At 42.7% G+C, this 24,307-nt stretch overlaps 1 protein-coding gene across 2 annotated transcripts in view; it reads right to left on the reverse strand.

Annotated features, from left to right (window-relative positions):
- LOC143327431 (metabotropic glutamate receptor 4-like) overlaps window positions 1–24,307 on the reverse strand; it is a 177,547-nt gene that overhangs the window by 116,405 nt on the left and 36,835 nt on the right. For both annotated transcript variants that reach the window (XM_076741749.1, XM_076741750.1), the window contains exon 2: window positions 10,442–11,441. In XM_076741749.1, coding sequence (XP_076597864.1) covers window positions 10,442–10,975 — 534 coding nt within the window. In that variant the 5' untranslated portion in view covers window positions 10,976–11,441. The remainder of the gene's footprint in view (window positions 1–10,441; window positions 11,442–24,307) is intronic.

The following is a 24,307-nucleotide window of genomic DNA, read 5'->3' on the forward strand; positions in this document are numbered from 1 at the left end:
GCAAAGAGTCTGTTTGTGCCATGGGAGGAAAGATTATACAGAATTTCAAGCATTGAAACTTCCTACAGTGTCAGAAATTGCATTCTTATTGATACACCATTTCAACAAGAGTTCAGGAAATTATCCTCAGAGAAGGAGTCAGAGGGCAGAGGTGTTTACGTCAGCAGAGTAAAAGTAGGACAGGATATACAGCTCTTACTGCACAGTCTGGAAATATCGGCTGCACCAGTTGAAACGAGAGCTTGGGATAGAAATTGAGACATAAGATGACATATCTAAAGTTCAATATCAACATGTAACCTCTGTGATACAATCAATAGCAATATGTTCCAGTCCTGCGCCGTACAAGTCCGAAAACTGACATTGAGCCAGGGAAGGACGAGGTAAACATGTCAGGAAATGAGGCGTGTTGTCACGCCAGATTCAAGATGCTGGGTCAATATCCAAGTGTGTCTTTGTAACGGAGGGCCTTCAGGTCCTGATAGCTTAATGATTGCAGGTTAAAGAAACAAGGTGATGGGGTGGGGACAAACAGACAGCCGGTCTGTAAGGATTTATAGTGTTTTTACCAAGTGAGGAAGCTCTTGAGACGATAATTAGCCTGTAAATGAGAATTGATCCTCCTCTGCCAGTTGGTAATGTGAATGTGTACAAATATTTGGAGAGCATGGGTGATTGGCTTCTGTGTTCTGCCTCTAAGTTTGCTGCGAGTCTAATTGGACACTAGTTCCAGAGATCAACAGATTTCACTGAACGGCAGCGACTGTAAAGCCACGTGAACATCTCTTTCTTCAGTGCTGCTATGGAAGCAGAAGGCAGAAGAAAACGTAAACATGAGACTAGTGGGGCCATTTTGTTTAAGAGCATCGGAAATGTTTGCTTGTGCTTTAGGCCTGAACCAGACGTATGCGGATATGTTTGAAAATAAACTTTTTTCCTCCATGTTTGAGCCTCTAGCTCACAAGCAAACGGCCTTTTAGGTCACTACAATGGAGATTTTTTTTTAAATATTCCTGTTTCTGTGTATCTGTGTGTACATGAAAAAGGAGCGTTTGGGAAATGATGTCATCACCTCAATCAGCAAGTGCCCATTGGTGCTTTGTGCAATGACCATTCATTCATTCAGTCTTTGGAGTCATGTCTTAAATATATTTCTCAGAGCGTTGGGTGAGATTAAGTTAATCAATTTCAGCGATTTCAGACAAGGAAATCAATGGCATTAATCTAGAAATGCATTAGTAGAAATTCATGACACCAGTCCGATGCTTGTTAGATCTTCCTGGTGCTGCACCTTACTGCAGCACATTGAGAGAACTGTGGGAAAGGATGGCTTCGTCAGCTCTTGCATTTCACAGAGTTCAGACTGACTGATCAAGACACGTTAGATTCTTACTGAACATCACTAAAAGCAAAATGTAGCTTGTGCTTGGTACCTTTTATCTTTTGTAAAAGCATGTGTGACTGTCAACCTGGGTAATAGATTGTACACAATACAAGAAGATCATATCCAGTTTCATGCCAGTAGCATGGCTTAAGGGAGGACAGTGTTGGTGTGTTGGTCATTCGGCACATTCATATCACTATTAGTGTGTGCTGTCTTGAAACGGTCATGCCAATAAAGTCTTTTGAATTGAGTTGAAGATGCTAAAGAGTACATCTGCTAAATATCTGCATGTTAGCACTGTCATTGTGCATGGTAGCATGGCTGTAGACTCTTTTTTCCTCTGTGGCTCTGCGGGACGATACATTGTATGGACGAGCACATCCCCTGAATACACAGTAGAGGAAGAAATAGCTAAAGATCATCATGGATTACCACAATCACAACAATCTTTGCTCACATCAGTTGGCAGATAGAGAAGAAAATGTAGATTTTTTCCCTTACTCGGGGCATAAAAGCTATAACATTCATAATGATTTTGAATACCTAACACAAGACAAAGTGCTGGAAGTATAGAATCAACTTGTCCCAGCTTTATTATTTCAAAATTATATCTTGAATATTCTGCCTTCATGGTAAATCCCAACTGCCTCTGACCAGAAAGCCAGTCCCTTTGTGTGACACAGCAGTGACTCATGGGGGCCTCCGTGTTGTCTCATGTGCTGGAAGGCTGGATGATGTCCAAGCTGCTTACCCTGAAGGCAGCCAAACTTTCTCTCCCTGTCCCTGCTGCAGGGTAGGCTGAGGATATCGGCTAGCATTAGGCTGACAGAGCAATCCCTTTGAGATCTCAGGCAACTCTACTGTGAATTTTTTCTCATATTGACCTTTTCTTGCATGTATGTTTTATGTGTATTAGTCAAGAACAGAACACAGAAACTGCTGTGCTGAAATTAATAAATCATGGAGCTCTCCGTTCATCACTCAGTTTTCACCAGCTGACACTCGCTTTGACTGCTCAAGTTGAAGAAAAATAAAAATCACTCTCCCAAAATCAATAGGGAAGCTGTCATGGCACCATTGATTACTTCTAATTTAACTCTGTTTGAGCTACTCAAGGTTTCTGTTGTCTCTTCCTTGCGGCTTCAAACCTTTGTTTAAGTCTGAGTACATTTTAAGCTGCACAGCCTCAAACAGCAGGACACAGTGATGGATTGGTGGGTTGACGGTGAGATTATACAGGTGAGACAGCTCCAAGCCTTTAATCCCGCGGTCTTTTCAGGGAAACTATGTGATGACTCGGCTCTGTTTGTTGGGTTCTGCTCTGACGATGTGATTTTTTTTCTTCTTTTTTAAAAAAAAGCCAGGGCAGGGTACCAGATCCACATGTTTAAACGCCTGAGATGTGCAAATTGCAACCACTGTGGTATAGTGTCAACTCCAACTCAGAGAACATAAGCAAACCTTGTCGGTATTCATGTTCTGCTCTTCATTGTCCCTCTTGGCTTTGAAAATTTCACAGCAGCGCTCAGCAGAACGAAATCATACATTAAAAAAAAGCAAAAAAACATTTTCCCCTCCTGCTAGCATCCCCTCAGTAGGCATGCAAGTGCACACTAATTAAATGCCAGAAATTAATTTGAGTGAAATCTAACATATCAAGAAAGAGAATGCACAGGAGGAGACAGCCACACACTGGCGTTTTGTCACTGTGCTTTGGGATTACCAGGAGTGGTCCGGATTGCCTTCAGAAGGATTTGCAAGCGGCAGGAGAAAGGGGATAAAATAGTGCCAAAGCATTAAAGGCAAGGTTCTGGGCAGCCTTCACTCATGACTGTCATGAGAATTGACCGCTCGGGCTTGGGTGGGCAAAGTGAGTCGAGTCGGAACTAATCCCGAACTAAAGGAGCTGCTTCTCTGTAGCCAGAGCATGGCAGATGGGGACGTCTGCAATCGGAGGGTTGAGAAAGACAGCTTCATGGATTTGGTCTGCTCAGTTGTAAAACTCAAGTTGAGGGGCACAGATAAAACCACGGAAGCCTTCACTGGTCTGTGAACACACTGAAAACAATTGCCTGCTGCTTGTTTTTCAGACATTTATTTGATTCTCTCCCCTTTTTGTTCGTGTTGGTTGGACATTCTGGGTGCAGAGATTTCAGCGAGTGCATGGGATTTGCCGGGCATGGGTGGGTGAGTTTCAGGGAATGGGCTGCGTGACTGAACTAATGTAGCGTTATGTGCACCAAATTACACTTAGCACAGAAAAGGAGTGCGCTTAGACAGAATCAGCTCCCCTGTCCAGACCTTAATTACCACCCAGTTCCAGGGTGTTTTGGCTCTGTGAAGGTGACAGGGCACACCTTGGGAGCACTGTCCGAGTTTGATAAAGCACCAGCAAGTCACAGTGTAGCATCTAGCTGTACTGGACTCCGAGGAACAGAAGTCTCCTTGAATGCAACAATTACTTCAAAATGTGCCCCAGTTTTGTTTTTAATATTAGTAGTTAGTTAGTAGTTAGGTAGTTGAACCATGCAGCGTTTAAAGCTGTACTCATTAATGTTTTTGTATCAGCATTGGGTCAAATGGCTTTGTCATGTTCAAGGGGTTGCATGTCAATGGCAAACTGTCATCAAACTCTGCAGTCTTTCCCAGCTTTTGTGAGGCGTTTCAGCACCTTTCAGCTCAGAGGTTTGGTCTCACCCTCATTTGTCAGGTCATCAATTACCACAGCTCCAAATGCATATGTTACTCTGTGCCTACAGGTTGTCTAATTAGGTGCATGTTTGTTAACACATTAACCATAATAGCTTTATACTTCATAGCGAGCAAGTAGTTAAGCCTAAGCAAAATGATAAATGCAATTTTAAAAACCTGGCTACACCATATGCCAGTTCAATCTCTGTAGGTTTACGGCAACAGATTACATATAACATTTTAATTTAATGCTGCAGATCTTTTGTTCACATCTGACAGTAACAGAAAATGATATTTACCTTTATGGCAACACAAATAGATTGACCATTCAGAAGTGAAAGTAAATAGCAGATGTTTGCATATTTTTCATAACTTCAGAAGTTTTCAGTGTTTCCTCACTGTAGGCTGATGGGGTAATCCAATAAGAGCCCTGTCTCAACTCAGAGAAATGCTGAGGGGGAGTAAGGCACTGTGCCTGAGGGCCTCCAACTCTGTCTCTAATGAGGGAAGAGAGGCGGATGCAAGGTCTCTGCTTCATAGACAGCACAACAGGCAACTAGTTAACCCTCTTCATTCTGCCCAGAGTATACCTATCTACCACCCCTGCTCTGCTCTCTCCATCTGTCTCCACAGTTCCAAACTCACTCCTCCACAGAGGAAAGACTTAGTCCTGCAGACTCACTGTGCCTGCTTGTACCTAATTTAGAGAGCTGCTGTGTCTAAGTTGCCCAAGCAACCTCCCTTTTTGTCTGACAGCTTATGATTGTCTCAGCAAGTCGGCTTCAATACCTGAAACACAGTGCATGCTCCTGCAGTTTCTGACTCCTGCAGCAGTATCCCTCAAGCCAGCCAGTATGGCTGTTTTCTGTGAGGTATAAAAGACACAATCAAAAGCCTGGGACTTTAATTACACTCTGTCTGTCTTGAGTATCATAAGCAACCAACCACTAATTACCTCAAGTTCTGGTGCACTATGCTCCCGCTTATACAGCAGTATAAAGACCCAACTGACGAGAACAGACCAAGCGTTGGATCCAGTGATGAGGGGATGCAGAGAGGGAGCTTTCAACCCCGATCCCTGGGCGTAAATTACGTAACAATATAGTAAAATATTCATGACACACCATGGGGACGGAATCCTGCCTGCTCTGAAGTGCTGAGCAAACACTTCGCCCTCAGCCACTCTAAGACCGTGAGGAGGATAAAGAAAAGCCCAAAAGTAAGGCGTTGAAAAACAATTGCGAGTATGACGCCAATTACAGTCAGGAAACAAATTCTTCTTCCTCACACACAAAACAAACCAACAGCCTCATGAGGATGGCAGCGTCACTTCCTAAATGACATTGTATATTATGTTCAGATCGTATGCTTTCATGTGTGTACTCATGTGAATTAAATCATCAAATAAACATGAAAATTGGATTATGCAGTTCTTAAAAAAACAGAAAACCACCACAAAGCCACAAGCAGCTACTGACCTGCACATAACAGCTTACTAATGTTTTCATGATTGTATAAAACCATCTACCTACTATAAGCAAAAAAAAAAGTCTCATCGGCAGCTTGAGTTTAGTTTCAACCCAGCAGTTCAAGTGAGGAAAAGAAATAGGTTGAAAGGTTGAAAGACGCAGAGCCCGACTTTTGAAGTCATTAGAAGGAAGTGGTGAGCAGTGAAATCCTCCCTGCCACTCAAGGGAGTCCTACTTATGGTTATATGTGACTTTAATGATGCAGAGAAGAGCCGGAACTTGCCGAGCTGCGCCGTGCCAGAGTACAACCTTAGCTTACTTATTAGTCAATATCCTCATGGCAACTATAGAGGAATGCATTCAGTTGCAGCAGAGTGGTTTCTGATGGCTCCTGCTGACTTAAACACTCTGAAATTCAAATGGCGTTTGTTCAAAAAGACCACATTGAAATCTTTTAGATATCGTTCGTTTTCTGTGTCTGTTGTCTGTATCCCCTGAGTTATTTTATTTTAAGTATACCCACTCTCCCTCAGCGTGACTCGTCATCCTCTAATTCGGTGAACAGCTGTATTTCTCATGATGTCTTACGACAGCTACCAGAGAATGAGCAAAACTTTCTTCCTAACTCACCTGAAACTCTAAACTTAATGTCTGATTCTCTATACCATCCCTCTAGTTTGCATTTTAACAGTGACAGAGGCTCTAAATGTGTTGTGGGTTCTTATTTTATGCAGTAGAAATGCGGTGCCTTGCAGCACTGTCACCCTTAAAATAATAATGTTTTAGCGAAAGCGAAATGCAACCAACAAATTGATTCTCTTTCCTTCAAAAACCTCATTCTTCGAAAAATCACCTGAACAAAATATGAGGCCAATTATTCTAAATGAAACAATGGAGTCAAGCAAATTCAAACATAATGCAAGTGTGTAAAACAGAGGATGGTGGATGGTAGAGATGATGAGCTAAATTAAGCACAGCGGGAACATTTTATCAGCTTGTTTACATTATTAAATTTGTTCGCATGATAATTAAATCCTGAAGAGAAAATTATAGAAACAAGGGCACAAATGAACTAAAGCAAGGAATGATATGAATCTGCCTCAGTACAGTAAATTGAAATACAAGTAAAGGCTCTACCTCATGCATATTCAGTATCATCTTGTGACCCCGTGTAGCATTAATACTATTAAAAACATTAAACCCAGTATTATTCTTTACACCTGGGGCCACATCTGGGCCCCATGCAAATCACATTTCCATGGCTTCTTGTTTCCCTATCAGTGTGATTCATGAAAAATTGTTCCGCCTGTCGAGTGCAAAACAGAAGATAAGTTGATTAAAGGCTTTAAAGCTTCCCAGTCCTCTGCAATGTTTATTTCAAATACTACAGGAATAAATGTCAAAAGAACGATGTTTTAAGAAAGGTTGCCACCAGTGTTGTGACCGGTTTTGCTTTTTCTATGCAATTAATGCTATCTGCTTGGCATTTGGTGTGACATTATGAAAACCAACGCTGAACAAAGACAGAATTTATAAGAAAGAAAGAAGACAAACCAGGGGGAAGCCACTGTTCTAGCAGACCCGTTGTGTCTGTTATACAGTGTTTTCAGTTCAGTGACACTGTGAGGTGTCTGTTTTTCACACAGGGTTGATGAAGCATTTGTCAGATTTTAGCCATATGAACAGTTCATTTGGCTGATTGGAGGTGTTCCAGTATGTGCTGTGGGAAAAAAATGGTTGCAAACATCTTGAGCCTGAGAAAAGATTGGACAACTCATTGCTGTTGTACAATTCATTATCACATATTAAAGTGGAGCAACCCAAGTGTAAAGTTGGGACAATTATGCATTTTCCATGTTAGATTTTTTTTTATACTATACAATCAGCACCACTATGACCAGCCTGCCTGTTTACCATCCATGTTTTATGCTGTGTGCACTGCATGCCATGCCAGTGCCCCAAAACAATACTGAAATGCATCACTGACACAAGACTTCCTGATGCTTTTTAAAGCAGATATGTCTGTGGAAGCCTGTGTTCTTTTTCCCATTAGCCAACCCAACATTGGAGGTGGGTGCATTTGGATGTGTTTCCTTCCCTCCATCTGATCCCACTGCTGATGCAGAGAGTCATAAGGTGCAGCTCATGGTTATTCTGCAGCATTGCTGTGATATACAGAACATGCTGCTGCTGCTCCCATTACCTGTCAGTGCTTGTATCTTGTCAAGGACAGACTGGAGAATCTTGGGTTGTACCCAGCAGTGGTACAAGGCCGTTCAATGCTTGCGTGATCATCCAAGATAGCCTGCTTAGGTAAAGAATATGAGGTAGATACTGCAGGGTTTTTCCTGGCTCAGAATGGGTCTTTTGAGGGTGACTACGCACGACAGTAAGCATGATCGGTCCACAGTTAAGGCTGAGCAATATGGCTGAAAATTGTATCAGGATAATAGATTTCATGTCAGTCAACATTGATAATTACTCTATCAGTGTTATATCATCAATGCTATTATCATTTTTATGATCTACGTTTAATAAAGACCTGGAGAAGAAGGTTGAATTTAACCATTTTTAAAAAATGAGACCATCTCTTGAAATGTAGTGTTTCCTCTATCCCTCAGTGGGATTTGTGCATCATGCTCAACGCCCTGTCAAGCAAACTGTTCAAACCCACTGGGCAGACACCTCTAAGGTCATTGTCCATCAAAAAAGGATTCCTGCATACTCTGACCTCAACCTAGAGGGTGAATAATTCATGCACCCTTTCGACCCATCGACGTTGTTCAGAATCGGAGTGGTACTACACTTGCACAAAGCTCATTCTTTGCCCAAGAACACTGAGTCTTGGATGGAGCAGCTCAATGCTCTTTAGAGAAGAAAAAAAGAAAAAGGAAATAATTTGTTCCCACTGCAGGATTTGGCGTGCAATTTGGAACACACAACCACGAAATCCTGCCCAAACAGAGGCTTGCCAATTAGCTGTGTGAAGACGTCTCTCACAAGCCTGTGAGTGGACAGGCCCTCCTCTGGAGATTCATGTGCCCTCCACAAGGAGTCCGGCAGCCTTGTTTGGTGGAACATTTGGGCTTGGAGAGATGTGCAATAGCATGAGGTGTGGCAGTCATTCCAGGTTTTTGGGTCTGTCTGGATACATGCTCAACAGCCTCATGATGCCTGTGTGTGGACTGCTGCACTCTGCGTCTTCTGCAGGGCGGTAAAATTGTCATGGATAGGGCAGCGTCTCTCTTACTTTATAGTGATGTATTTATGTCTCTCTTCCTTCCTGTGCTCTGTGCTAATAAGTGGCTCATACGTGTCAGGACTGTATGAGCAGTGTTGCTGCCTGAGCAGAAAGTCTGATTGTGGGCTGTTTATTGTTGATGGCTTGCTGTGGAAACATTGCCCACAGACTTGGTGCATATAGAAAATAGAGTCCTGTGCAGGCTGAGAGGATGTTGGCGTGTGACACAGAGTGCCAGGGCTGTGACTAACCAGTGTTTGCAGACAGACTACTGCTTACTTCTACAGTGCTGAGCAAAGAGACGGTCCCTGTGTGAGATATGTCACCAACCTCCTTTTTGCTCAGTGCTAGGGATAATAAGAGTGCATTCCCCTGATGATTAAAGCTGTTTGACAGGTATGCACTTGTGGATGTGGAGGACTTGCTTGTGATGGCGGGGAACCAATGCTGGCCTTGTGTCAGGTAGTTCATCCACCACTTTCTAAAAAAGCAGCGAGGATGCAGGAGCGCTGCATTTATTCTGGCTGACTTGTGACATGTCAGTCAGGCTTGTGACATGGCGGATTGTATTAGTCACCCTCTTGACCTCTGCTGAGCTGTTAGTGGGCCCCAGAATGGCTACACAGATGAAACATAGTTGAATCAATGTCACAGCAGGCGATTCAGGCTTCATCTTTTATAGAGCCCTTTTAAATGTGTGAATAGAACAGTGGCTACATGTTGTATTTCTAATACTGGAATCTCTAGCCATGCCCTCTGCCACCTCACTAGCCACTGAGAGCTAAATGGATGAGGAACCAGAAAGGTAAGACCTTTATATAGTTATGCGCAGCCCCTACAGGATTAAATAGAGTCATACTAATTCACTGGCCTCATCAAATTTGTCAAGTCTAAAGAGCCTTTAAGAGGTCCTGTCCTGTGTTCTTAGATCATGGTTACAGTAAAAAAAAAAAAACTGTCTTTGTACTGCAGCTAGTCTGGCATGAATATTAGGATACTACGAAAAAACATGTTTTGTCCTTATGCTTATTAGTCTGCCTGTGCCTGTAGTTTGGTTTGACAGCACTGAGCAGGTAGTACAGCAGCCCTGTCGTATATTGTTTATGTTTTGTTTTCTCATTTGCACATTATATTTGCATCTGATGAGCAAACACAATACAGAATCTCATTTTATGTACTACATTAAAAGGCAGTGCAATGAGCTCATGGTGTCATGCATGGCTTCCCCGAATTAATTAGAAAAAGGCAACACTGAGGACTCTTGGCAAATTAGTGTCATTAGTGAGGAGAATTATGGTGTAATGATCAGCGTCTAGTTTTCTGGACAGTGGAAAAAATGTCTAAAACAAACGCTTCTCAGGAAAATAAAAAGGTCAAAAGAAAGGAGATAAGAGCACGGACTGGGAAATGCCAAGTGAAACTGACAGTGTGTTTGTGTGGCCTTGTTTATTCCACTAAAGTGAACTTTGCTTACTGTGTGGTCATATTGACATGGTGTAAGATTAACATTTAAAGTTCGCCTTTTGTTTGTATTGTTTTCAGCTGAAAGTCTGATCTCTAAAAAACACGTAGGCACAACACTGCAGGGAATTCATCTCTGCAAGCACGGTCAGAATGATATTGAAGGAAAAAGTAAAGTAAGCGGGAGAAACTGACCTTGAAGAGACGCAATATGTTGGCTACCATGATTGACACGGAGCTGGCAGATGCACCAATCACCCCCACCACTCTCTCAGGCTTGGTGATGATGGGCGGCCCCCCGCTGAGACACTTGACATCAGTTGAGTCTTTCTCAATCAGTGCCTGAACAAATGTCAGCGACTGTTCCAGAGCATGGGTGTCCCGGGAGCAGGTGTCCAGGATACGTGCCCCCAAGGTGATATTAGGCAGCAGCTCATTGTCGTTATTGATACGATCCAGGGCAAATAGCATGGCCTCCAGCCTGTGGATCCCTTTCTCCTTCTTCAGCTCTCCACAGGCTTTGCCATCATTTCCTCTCGCGTGCACTGGGAACAGCCCGCCCAGAGATATGTCCCCATCAATGCGTATTGAATTGAGGTGCGTGTGGCCTGGCATTTTGGGTTTGGCAGCCGAAGCGATCAAGAAACAACAAGCCAGCAGCAACACCCAGCAGCAGACACTTCTGTGGCAGCCAATCCATGCTCTCTCAAAGCCTCCTCGCAGAGTCATAATGAAAGGCTAAATCCGCATCCAAATACAAATTCAAGTCCTTTGAAAATGAAAGAGGTGTGCACACATATACCCACACACACATACAAATGTCCTGAAGGTAAGCCGCAGTATTTTTCACAGCGCAGTCGTCTTCAGAAGCCTCTTCTCATGGTTTCTAACTCTGACACAAACTCGGTAATACTAATTATGCAGCCTCGCTCTCTTTATCTTTTGCTCTTTCTTCTTTCCTCTTTGTGTGTCGCTCGTTTTCTGCACCTGAGAGTGGTGGCTACATGCGCTAACTAAACAATACAGGCAGAGCGCAGAGGGAAGTCCACAGAGAGCGTTCTCGTAAGGTGAGAACAAAGGTGTGAAGTTAGGCTCTCTTCTGTGCTTCTCCAGAATCACTCGGGTGCATTTAGCTCTCGGTCCTTCAAGCAGGCAGGAAGTCACAAGAGGACCTCGTGGGTTCTACAGCAGGCTCCTGCAAAACCAGAAGAGAAGTGTCAGACGCTGAGGAAACAACAGAAAGAGCAACTCTGTGTGATGTATTTTCTACAAAGGAGTGGAAGTGAAAGATGAAATGGAATCACATTCATCTGACCCACAATGCATTGCTCAATGTGTTTATGCAGGTTTGCCTTGTGGTAGTCTCCAACACTGCCGAGGTTTGGACTTGCTTCAGGAATCTCCCACAGAGTCCTACTTAAGTGAGTGGATGGGAGACAAGCTGCTATGTCATGCGCTCCATATTTTAATTGACATCATACTCAGAACTGCACAGGACATTTGCATTCATCAGACAGTCAGAGTTCCCAAGTTGGTTTCTGGATCCCTAAAATTTAAGCAGAAATAATACGTGGAACCAGCACAGGAAATCTGCTCTGTGTTGCACCCTTGCCTCAACTGCTTTCAGAGCACCGCAATGAATTATTTCTGTGTGCCTTGAGCATAACTGATTCGCTGCTGCTTGGCACCCTTCCATAGACTTCATAACTGCACGCTGCTCTGCTCATGTAGATCCTCTCCAGAGTATTTTCCGAAAAGGTTACGAAATATAGTGCTAAATTAAGAGCATAGCATTCTGATGAACAAAGAAACATCATTCCTCGCGTTATGAACATGTCTGCTTTTCTTAAATCTCATCCTGCGTTGACTGTCCTACCCCTTGAATCAACGGTAGTACTCGGTACTCTCTATGTGTATGTGCTTTCTCTCAACAGTAGACTGGCTTCCTCCACAGTGCCAGACTAATAGAGGGATGGATGTGGACACAGTGGGAGAGGCCTGCAGCTCTCCCTCTCTCGCTCTCTCTCAATTGACCATCACACACATATCCGTCAGGCTTTACTTCATGCTGCTTTTGTATGCTAACATACAGCCTCCCACTGTGGTGCGGCCTGTAACAGAGGACACAAAGGGCAAAAACTTGGATCAGAAAGTTCTGCTCCATTGCAGCAGCTGTCAGTCCATCCCTGTGCATCACTGACAGTTTGCAGTTATTTTAATGGGCATGCAGGTGTGGCTGGCAGTCATGGCTCTTTTTGCAACATCTTTTTCTCCAATGTTGGATTCATATTTGTAGGTCTATTTCATTGGAGTGGGGGTGTCAAGAGATTTGCCACGGCTCATGAATTAAGAACAGCTTTGCTTTCTGGTAGTCACATGTGCATCTTTGCTTTCTTTTACTTTGGACATCGAATCAAATAATAAAGATGCCCTGCTCTAACACCACACGGTGGCCTGTCTCATGCTGTTTCTCCCGTCCTGCTGGGAACCAAAAGGAGATATTTATATCATCCTGCACGGATCATCCCCCTAAAACACGGCATCCATAATGGATGAAGGCCTACCAGTCGCTGCAAAACATCTCATTCCAGGGGAAAGCCTCAAAGAGAAGGAGGAGGAGGGTGACTACGTGGACTTGTCCTTTTGTATGAAACAGACAAAAAACAGGAAACAGGAGCCCCTGTGGAATAATGATGGAGCAACACCTGCTTGTTGACCACCATCAACAGACTTTTTTTTTTAACAAAAGCACCATATAGAAGGAAAACACTCCATGTTGTACAGACAAAATGATTCTCCAGAGCACTCTATGCTTTACATAGCATAGATTGGTGGCCCGAAAATAGCTTTTTAATTTGACAATTGCACTTGTCTTTGCGGGCATTGGTGATAATGTTGTTTGATGACGTCCAAAGAGATCATGATATAAGCCTGAAAATGAAGGAGGACAGCCGCAGGCAAGGAATGTACTTCGTATTGCAAATCAGCTTATTCTCCATCAATGTGATCACAAACTAATAAAGCTACAATCAGGATAATTGCAGCGCACCGTCTTGAGTGCTCAACAGTACTCTGGGAATTGAGTCAGGCTTTCAGAATAAACCTCGACATCTCATAGATGAAGTCCTCCCTGCCTCTTGACATCTTTTTGGAAGGGGTGGACAGCAGTGCTCTTTCACTGTCATCACTCTGTGAAACACTGCATGCACAGTGGCAGCTTCACCAGATGTTTAGTCACAAGGCCCAGATGGGCAGAGCAGATAAACATCAGCTGTCTGCAGAGAGCGGGACTTCAGGGAAATTGCAGAATCTACAGAGCGACCGTCTCCCCTCACTGTGACGAGGAGGAACTCCGGCTTCCTCAGCACTCGACCAAGGTCCCCTACTGCTGTGCGCACTGCCACACTGATGGCTGACAGAGCAAAAGGTTTTACTCCGCTATGGGTTTCACTAAAGTCGAATTACACATTGTTATGGAAAAAAAAGTTTTAAATCTAATATTTACTGGAGTAAGTCTGGAATTTTGCCATGTTTAAGTGAGTGGGACCCATTAGTTAAAGTTAAATTAATCACTATTAAAAGTTGTTCTTTGGATTCCGGTCCAAATTGATAAGATGTTCAGCAGTAAATAGCCAGTAAAACCATCTCATCGGTTAGCATCTCACGATTTTTCTGTTCATTTGCAAAATGTTTTGCACTTGAAGGAACCTCAAGATAAACTGTGGGTGAGCGTGGAGCAGCACTGATTTTAGATGATCTCATTCTCTCTGCATAAGTCAGTGATAAATCAGATGAAGCATCAGTTTTTACGGCTGCCATCAAATGAAAGTTGTGCAGACAGTACTTCATGATTAGATTTTTTTCATCTATCTTGCTAATTGTTTCCAGGGCAATTAGCTGCACGTCTTTGGATATATATATATTTTTTTAATAAAGGCTCTTTTACAGCAGAACCACACATGCTCTGTGCTGACATTTTAATTGAGTGCAATTTACTTAAATTTGTTGCAAGCATGGAAAAGTTTAATGCCCACTAGGGAGTTGCTCTTGGGGATTTAACTAAGCATTGGAGAGCTGGAAAAAGATTAAATGCTAAAATGAAGGGACACATAAAAATCCCTCTGAAACAGTTCAGAAAAGTATAAGTCTTTTCTCTGCCAAATGATCAAAGATTGCCGACAGCAGTTCTAAATTTTGAATCAGCCATTGGCGACTCGCCAGCCACCACCAAGGCAGAATGACAGGCAAACTCCCACCAAGCCAGACTGCTGCTAAAGCACCTCAGCCAATAATTAACTGAATAACATTTCAGCTGTTGTTTCTATAGCGCCAAGGCCATCGTTATACTTGGTGTTTACACAAGCAACGGCAGTGCGTGTCTTGATTTTCTTGGTTCGTGCCTCCTATTCAACAAGAATTTCGATAGTAGAAAATCTTGCACTGAATACTTGAACCAGGCAGTTTCATCCACAGGTGCTGCAGCTGCACCTCAAACCCACAATGATCTCACAATGTGCAACCCAACCAGGCACACAAGAGTGAATGTTTTGCTTTCAGAAATACTAAATGATCTGTACAGAAAACACTGGTACTGCAAGCGTAGAGCTGCTACCTTTTTTTATTATTTGATGGTGTCAGGTTTTGGTGTTTTATTCATTCTCTCTAAACTCTGAAAGGCACCAAATAAATGCCGCAAGACACACCCCTCGATTTTACATCCTGTCGTCTCTGCAAAGCCTCACAATGACATGCGTCCTGCTAATAGGTCTGTCAGGGTGTAGCTGGGACCGTCTGACAGTGATGTCCTAATCCGACAGGGAACCGCTGTTTTGGCCGTTATGCATCAGTAGAGGAAATACTTAGGCCCAAAAGACCAATATGATCACAGTGGAGAATGGAGATAAAGTCCTTAGTGCAGAGAGTGTTACGCCGCCTGCATGTCTGTCTGCTGGACAGCTAGAATACATAAACGTCTTTCGTAGATTTACTTGAATTTCTGGAGTAGCATTTTCAGCGTGGTATGATTTTTAATTGCAAACGATCTGGTACGATACAAGTTCACCTGCATATGAGGAAGAAAGTTCAAAGTCCAACAATTCATCAGAGCAGAGAATTTAATGTTCAGCTTCCTCTGTGTCGTTTTTCTGTGGCATTGTCAGTTTCTACTGATATACAAAAGAAACAGGAGCTTAATTATTATTGGCGTCAAACTGAAGGCTGTGAGTTTTGTTTTTTGACAATACAGGCAGCGAGGAGAGGTCTGTCTTCATTGCAAAGGTACATCGTGACAGGTCCTGTAGATGCAGTGACTCACCAGCTGTGGTATTTCCATAAATTACATGAGTGGCATTTAGTATCACTCATATCACAATGGCTTTTTTTATTTTTTTTCCCCCTAGCCCTTTCTCTGGACAGGATGTAGGCTGATTGCTTTTGGCGACCTCTAATGGCTGTAGTAATTATGGCAGGAGCAAAAGAGGAAGTCAGATAACATAGTGTAAAACACCAAGAAAGTCAATATATGGAGGAGGTGGCGTGGATGGAAGGAGACCTCTATTCATGTCCTGGGTGAAGCTGAAGGTCAGCGTTGACTCATTTTGACTTCCATAACATTTAATTTACGTAACATAACAGAAACATTTTGAACCCAAGCTATGACCTTTTCCTACACCTTATCAAGTAGCTTTGCTGCCTAAACCTGAACAAACTGTGAGCGTTGCGTTAACCACATGACGACAAAGGTCGGGGACACCTGTTGCTGGCATTCAGCAACAGTCATGTTGTGTTGAGAGTCACTGTCACTCGACATATTCGGTCATTTCGGGATGAGGATGTGTTTGAAAAAAAGTTGATGTGAATGGTTTTTGTCACTTGTATTATTAGTCTTTGTCTTACTTGAGATAATCATCTTCTGTGTTTCAGAATTACAGTTCCAACAATTCTTTGGGTGATGTAAACAGTAAGGATAACGTTGCAATGTAGTCCACAACTATCACCTGTTTTTTTACTCCATATTTGCTTACGTGTTGGCAAATTGGTACCAGTTAGCAATTAGCAGCTCCTGTTTGCAATGTACCCTCGAATGTTCAGACTGGATTACTTTGATACTCAATCAAACGTGATGATCCTCAGGCAAGTTCTGGAGTTATCAGGAGCGAGTTTTTTCTCTGATGTCAAAGCAGATTTATGGATATTCATTCACAATGGACAGCAGTAAGGTTGGTATCTTCATGTGTATGTCGTGCTGAATCAAAAAATATGTGTATCATGACTGTGTGTTCATGTAACTGAGCTATGATTCAGAGAAGGAGTGCGCATTTTGATGCAAATTGTGGCAATGGAGCACTAAGGGATTTAATACCTCAATTGCCTTTCATCGCACGCCAGTGTCTTTGCCTCCCATCTCCCCCCTCCAGACCCTCCTGCACCACCCAGTTGGACACCCCCTGTGCTGGACAACATGCGATGATCTCAGACATAGTTCTCTTCCAAGAATACACACTAACCTTTGTTGCAAATGTTACACAAATCAGTACGGATGCATCATATTCTGAGTCAGTGTCACATGAATGCCGTGTGAATTGTTCCCTGCATGATGAGTCAGTTTCAAGGTAGCGAAGATAAAAAACAAGGGTACAAAGGTGTGGGGGCATGGAAAGTACTTGAAATGGAGAGCAGAGGGGAGTGAGCATGAAGCTTCATTACATGCACTGTAACTCTATACACCGGCCTATCTGCATTCATCCCATCTCCATAACAGACATCGCACACCTACCTCAAAGCTAATTCTCCTTTTCTCCATTACCCCCTCTCCCCTCTCCAGGACACTGTCCATTAGCTCGCTCCACCAGAGCTGCAGATATTATGGCTGATTCATATTCCCTCATTAACACTTTCTTCATGCAAAATGCAGATCCCATTAACAAACAGTCTGTGTTACTGCCCTGGGCTAGCAGGGTAGAGGATTCGAGACTTCTGTGGAGAACGTCAAACAGTGAAAATGCAGAACGGGACAAAACAACTCTTTAAAGAGGTCATCGAGGCATAATAATGATATTAAAGATTCACAAGGCTTTTTCTTTTGTATTTATACTGTACATTTCTAAGCATATGGCCTTCTGTCTCCTGAATGTGATTCAGGTTTCCTTTTTTTTAATAAATTAGAAGAGAGAGGCTGCTTGTAGACAGAAAACAAAAAATATATATATATGTTGTGTGTATGAAAGCAGTGTACACTATTTGAACAAATATCTTCCTCTCAGCTGGAACCCCTTTATTGCCTCTATACATCAGGATGATAGAAATGAATCCCAGAATTGCACTGTTGGTCGGGTGCAGTGTTAAACGCCTCTTCATACAGAGTCCGTGCTACATGACGCATTTTCCACTATATGCAGTTTTAAAACATGCCGTCTCCTCCCATCTGCATGTATGTAAAAAGTGAATTATTCATAAAAGAATCCCTCAAGGATCTGCCAACATATGCACAATCATTGGAGAAAGAATGGGAGGGGTGGAGGAAGGATGTGACTTTGTCCTGGGGTTTCCTTTATTTCTAATTCAAGATGGAATTTGTTTTTCAGCGAGAGAAAAAGATAAGAAATGTGTGTGTGAGAGGCAGTGAAGCAATGAACAAGAGGCACTAGCTGAGGCTTTGTGTGTGTCCCACTTTGCTTGAACTAATTTTTCATGTCGCGCCACAGTTTACAACATCAACACACAAAAGCGCCCTTTGAGCTTTGCTGTGAAGGCACAGTGGTTTGTAAGTGCTTGAATGGGAATGTCCTAAATGTGCCAAATGAGACAGACTTAAGGAGTGGACAGTAGGAAGTTTCGGCTACAGTATAATGATTTGTATCCAAAAACTGGGCTACAGACACGCTCAAATAGCAACTAACCAGAAAATCTGTTATTTAATTATGCTATATTGTGTTCATTTGAATGCAGCTGATTATTGTTGCTTACAAATTGCTGCTTGTGTGTTTTGTGGAGAGCCGTGAGTCAGAAAGAAACCCTCATATGGATTCACCGGTCTAAACTGCATTAGTACAACAACAATGATGTTGAACATGAGACAGTTTCTCGCAGTTGCTCCACATGAGGCATTTCATTTGCCAGGGTTCCCAACCAAGTGAGAATGAATGCCACTGATCGAACTGATTGATAGTGCAGCCAGATGATGCTGTGACACTTGTATCCTGCCGATCAATAAACTGCTGTCATGCACGGGGGAGATGGAGGATCAGAGGAATGACGGAATGACGTCAAAATGAGAGGAAGGACTTAAACTTTCATTTATTTTTTCACTGCAGTGGCTGCCTTTTAGACGATTCAGAAATCATTTTAGAGGTATGCAATCATTCACAGGTGGCAGTTTCATCTTTGAAGCACACCTCAGCCTATGGAGTCCCTACACAAAATCAGATTTCTATATGTCTGACAAAATAAGACAGCTGAAGGCAAAGCCAACAGGCAAATTTCTTCCAAGCTTGATCACAAGAAGGAAACATTTCTTGTGTCTGCTGCACACAAATCAAATGAAGGAAGACTGTGGCAGCTGCCATGTAAAGCACTCTCTGAATCCAATAAATCTCTCCCCAAGAGCGGCGCCCTAATAGTCAAGTAATAGCTGGCTAACAGTGCTGAGCACATTTCAGAGTGTGCAGGGGAGATAGTTTTGTCACAGAAAGCGAAAGCTCCAAGTGTACCTCCCTCGGTGGTGACAATAGGGGGGCAAAGACGTATTTGTGAAGAATCACATATTTCAAATCACACTTTGAGCTTCTAAGTATAGCCCGGGTTTATCTGCGCTCCTGGAGACAGAAGCTATGAATACTGCATCCCTCCGGTTGCTGCCACCCTGTCAAAGAGGGTTTCAGTGTTGAGGCATGCTTGAATGGATAAAGTGGAATTTTTATCATGAGAACACCACCGTTCACTTCTCTTCTGTGTTCCTTTACATATAGACGTGGGATGCAGAGGGGAGCTGACTGTTCCTGAAGGACTCAAAGGCAGCATTGTATCTAAGAAGATGAAGGAGGAGCGAGAGCATTAGAAGCTCCCAGACCTTTCGTGGAAACTCTAAACAGCAGAAGGTGATGTATGATTGTCCCCAGCAGCCAAAGTCCCAGTTTAAAATGAGGTCCAAGTGTTCGACAGGGGAATCGGGGCGGGAGGCAGTCTGTTTACACTCACTGTGTCTGTGTCAGCTGCTCCACCTCAGTTGTTATTTCTACTTCTTCCTCTGGACAAAAGATTTACTTTCAGATCCTGGTTAAAGCAAGCAAACTGAGCTGTGTCAATTGAAAGAGGCACAGCTCTGCATCGCTGCATCCCTGCCACGATTCTACTGTCGACCACCACGACCTCATTTTCACTGGTGCTGTCACTGGTGGAGATAGTCATCCATCACTTTCTGATAGATGGTGTAGGGTGAACTCCAAACCTGCTGGAACAATAAGAGGCTTTACAATATTACCGTCTGTGTAGAGTGATGCATTAATGATTATACTACTTTTGTTGCTTTCGCCATAATAGCTGCAGAAGTACGGCTCATGTTATATTTGGCTATATACTGTATTACAGCTATATTAGGGTTTATAATAATCGCTGCTCTATCCTCAGTTAGCTCATCTTCTGATTGGTTTTGACAGGAATTATGCTGACAAGCTTTATCAGACTCGTTTCTTGCACGTCTCATGCAACAGACACGCTCTAATTTTAATCTACGCAGCTTTCTGCATCGGCTCCGTGCAGCCTCGCGTCTCAGCTGTGTCTCACAAACGTAACCGCGATCCGAAACGTTTATTTATGCTTCAGGTCTGTTGTTTCGACAGTACGCCTGTAAACACAAGATGGATGCCCAATGAAAAGGCACTGAATGAATATATTTATCTGCATTTGGTGGAGCAGGCACACATACGAACACACATTCCTCTATTGCACCAAGTTTGCTGAAAGCTGGAGCTGTAGCTACAGCACACATTTCCCATCATGCCGTGCTGGACTAAGTAGTTTGTTTCTAGTAAGTTTGCTGTTTTATGTTCCAAAACACACTTTTTTTAATATGTGTGTTCAGAAGTTGGGGGTTTATGTTGGTAATTGTCATTTTTGTGCTGGTTTCCATTGTTTTTTTTTATATATATTTTTGGGGGAGGCTTTTGTCTTTCTTGTTTATATGTAACTGTTCCCCCCAGCACTGCTGGTTCGTGCCAAATGTGCCTGGTTTCCACATCACATACATGCTGTATGTGATGGCCTGTGAAGCAAACAGTGGTCGACACTGGAGACTGGTAAACACATTTCACACAGCTGCCAAACTAAAGTATTTATCTGTGCTAGCATTTTCAAGTTGCCCAAAGATGAATGACATCAATCATTGTTGCCTGTAGTTTTATAGACAGTGCTACAACATTTTAATATGCTGCCCTACGTGAAATTTATGATGTTTACTTAATATTTAATCCAACTTCTTTCCCCCAAGAAGTGTTCCCACGGCTTTAGCCACTCTGCATGCCACCGCTTAATAATTTTGTTTGTCAGCCTATAGGGATTCAACCTAATACCTGCCATTTGTACTCAGTGGCTCTCCCCACCCTTGTCACGACACAGCATGTGGCATGTTGGCAAGGCCAAATGGAGCACACCCTGAGTGATTTGAATGAGTGTCAGGAGGTCACAGCAGCAGGGCCTTAATAACACGTTTCTCTCCGAGCGCACAGAGCAAAGCACTGATGCTCTTGTTTCATTTGCCCTCTGTGTAAGAGCTCGGCTGAACTCTCAGGAATTTTAATCTCAGGGTTCCTATGCTGTTGCATTCATTGCTTTATTGCCATATTTATCGCTTTTACTGTTTCCTTTTTCACCAACATGATGCCGTTTAGTGGTTTTTATTGATTTTTGATGTTCCTGTATATGCACCTTTTACTGTTTCTGAAGTACCTGCACTTGGTTTGTCGTCAGCTGTTTTTTGCCGTAATCTTTGCTGCAAAACTAATCTCCCCTTTTGGGCACAATAAACTCAGAGATTAAGTTGTTGAGCTGTTCAGTGACAAACACTAAAAAAGACGGTTCTGCTGGACAGCTGGACTGGAGCAAATGGTGGCTGAAAAAGAGCATAGAGAGATCAGAGCTAATGGCTGATCAAGTTTAAGACAGAAGACAGAAATGTCAGTGAACAAAAGCTCACATCAGCAAAACATTTACTGACAATATTATATTCAGTTAGGTCCTTCTACAATGTCCTGTTGCACTAATGTGTGTAGACCTGCAGCGATAATTATCAACTAATCTGCCAGTTATTTTTCTGATGAATCATTTGGTCTAAAGAATATCAGAAAATAGTGAAAAACATCTGTTGCAGTTTCCTAAAACCCAAGCTGAGGTCTTCGAATGTCTTGTTTTGTTCAGCTAACAGTCTAAAATCCAAATATGTCCAGTTTTCAGTCACATTGAGAAGCTAAAACTAAACAATGTTTGGCATTTCTGCAATGAAAGATTACAGATCCAATTATTTGTTTCAACTCTACAGGCCTGATTAACTCTTTTTTGGTTAAATTAAGGCAGCTCAAAGCTCTTAGCTGAAGGGATAGTTTGGATTCTTTAAAGTGGGATTGTATAAGGTACTTATCAATATTCAGTGTATTACCTACAGTAAATGGTACGCATGCTCTTTGAAGAAGCAGCAGGAATACCAGTGTAAGAAGCCAAGCAATGTCCTGCTGTAGACTACACACTGTACACATACATGCACTAAAAAAGTGTGGTTTTGTCCATCATCCTAAAAATGATAAAACCTGGGTATCTTTTCCTTTTGGGGCTTCCGTGGACAAGATGTTCTCTCAGACTGTATTGTGTTGTTTGCACTGTCTCTGTGGTACACTCCACTGGTCAACGGTGCATTGATGTTGAGCTGCTGGAGCATCAGGCCACACACTCTTTGGCATTCGTATCAATGGTCCCTGTCAACATCACAACCAGTTCCCTTTCAGGCACACTCACTTCCTCGCGCTGTCATCTTTCCTTTTTGGTGGTATCATTACTAAAAAACTAGAGAGCACAGCCCAGCTTGCTTAGTGCTATCAGCCAACACTGAAATCTCTCCTCTATTTTGCCATTCATCCCTTCTTAGAGGGATCTATCCAGCTTCAAAGGGTACCCAGTCAGCCTTTGGTCTGATGACATGGATTTAATCCCCAGACTAAAGATTTTATAAAAGTGATTTTTTTTTGCCCTTCTTCTCGTCAAATGTGCATGCTGGGCAGCTGGAGTACGGCTGAGTGAGCATGTTATGAGTATGCCAGGAGGAGTGGAGCTGAGATTATAATACAGGAATACAAACAGTGAATCAAAGGGTATTAGGTTGTAAGCTTGCATCATTTCTAATTGGGTTGCCAGTGCGCTCTTATTAAAATGCGCCACTTTTCTTTTTTCCTCTTCCAAACCATATTCTGTGAATCTTGGCAGAATGTGTCTTGCAAACCATTAGAGAGGTACAGTAGAGCGCTGCCGGCAAATAGTGTGTGATGATTGTACAGTCAAATGAACGTTACAGTAGCTTGGAAACAGTATTCGTCTGTCACCCAACTATGCATAGAGTAGAAGCAAACCACAAAAGTAGTGAAAGCAATTTTAAGCTGTTGTCCACGCTTAGTCTGCGTTGCTGTACCCTTGGCAGTCTCCTCTTCCTCTGCAACTTTTTGTCATAGCTGATGTTATTGTAGCAGTTATTCCCTGTACCTCCCTGTCGGTGTGGAGGGGTTGTCCTTCTCATTTGCTGTTTTATGATCCTGCTGTTGGTGAAGCCTCTCAGAGCCATAATTGTGATTAACGGCTATGCAAATATACTTTACTTGACATTGTGAGCACAAAATCTAAAATTTGACCTCACAAAAGCTTTTCAATTCAAAGAAGTACTGAAGTCAGTCACAATGCATACTTTTCCCAGAGCGGGTCCAGCACATGGCTTTGTGACAATTGCCCCGAGCTGAGCCACAGGGCTTGTCCACTGTGATCCGGCTGCCATCACAAGCCTCTGGCCTGTTCCACTACAGAGGCTGTTTGAGGAGCGAGGAGTGACTGCCCTCCGAGTTCGGAGCTGCTTTCAGGGAGCATTGAGTCTGTGACAGTGAGATGCAGTGACTGAAGGTGTTAATGGCCAAATGAGACGTGATGATGGCCTATCCAGCTGTCCATCAATCCCGCCAGAGCTGAGTGTGGGAGCGTAGAACATAGCACGAAACCTGACAGAAAACTCCTATGGAATGCCAGCAGGATTTATTTTTTTCTCAAACGCTTATGTTAGAAAGCTCTTTCATTTATTCTCAGTTTTATGATACTTGATTGCAAGATATACCTCAAATACAGCATTCAGAGCTGAAACAATTAGTCAGCTGTGCAATGAGTCGAGTGACGAGACATCACTTTGGGAATTTGTCACAATTTTCTGTCATTTTATGGACCAGAAGACTAATCAGTTAATCATGAAAGTGATAAGCAGATGAACTGATAATGAACGTGATAATTATTTGCAGTTGTACATATGCAGCATTAACATCTTGGTTAGGCTTATTTCAGTAAGCTGAGAGAGATCAACTCAGCTTCAATTTTATATCAAAGAAAATTAGGTTTAATTTGCAGAGATTAAACACTTAGAACGCCGATTCCAAACAAGTTGGTATGCTGTGTAAAACAGAAATAAAACAGACTATGATAATTTACTAATCCTCAATTGAAAATAGGACAAAAGCAATGTACTAGTTGATGGGGTGAGGGTTGTGATCTGCAATCTCACCGCCGGATGCCACTAAATCCTACACCTTTAAAGTTTGACATCATGAGCTTCATTGATTTTTGTAAATATCTGCTTATTCTGAATTTGATGCAGCAACACGTTTCAAGCAAGTTGAGACAGGAGCAGCAAAAGACTGAGAAAGATGTGGAACGCTCCAAAAACACCTGTTTGGATCATTCCACAGGTGAACAGGTTGATTGGTAACAGGTGATAGTATCATGATTGGGTATGAAAGGGGCATCCTGGAAAGGCTCAGTCGTTCACGAGCG

This window comes from Chaetodon auriga, chromosome 10 (assembly GCF_051107435.1).
Source record: "Chaetodon auriga isolate fChaAug3 chromosome 10, fChaAug3.hap1, whole genome shotgun sequence".
NCBI lineage: Eukaryota > Metazoa > Chordata > Actinopteri > Chaetodontiformes > Chaetodontidae > Chaetodon > Chaetodon auriga.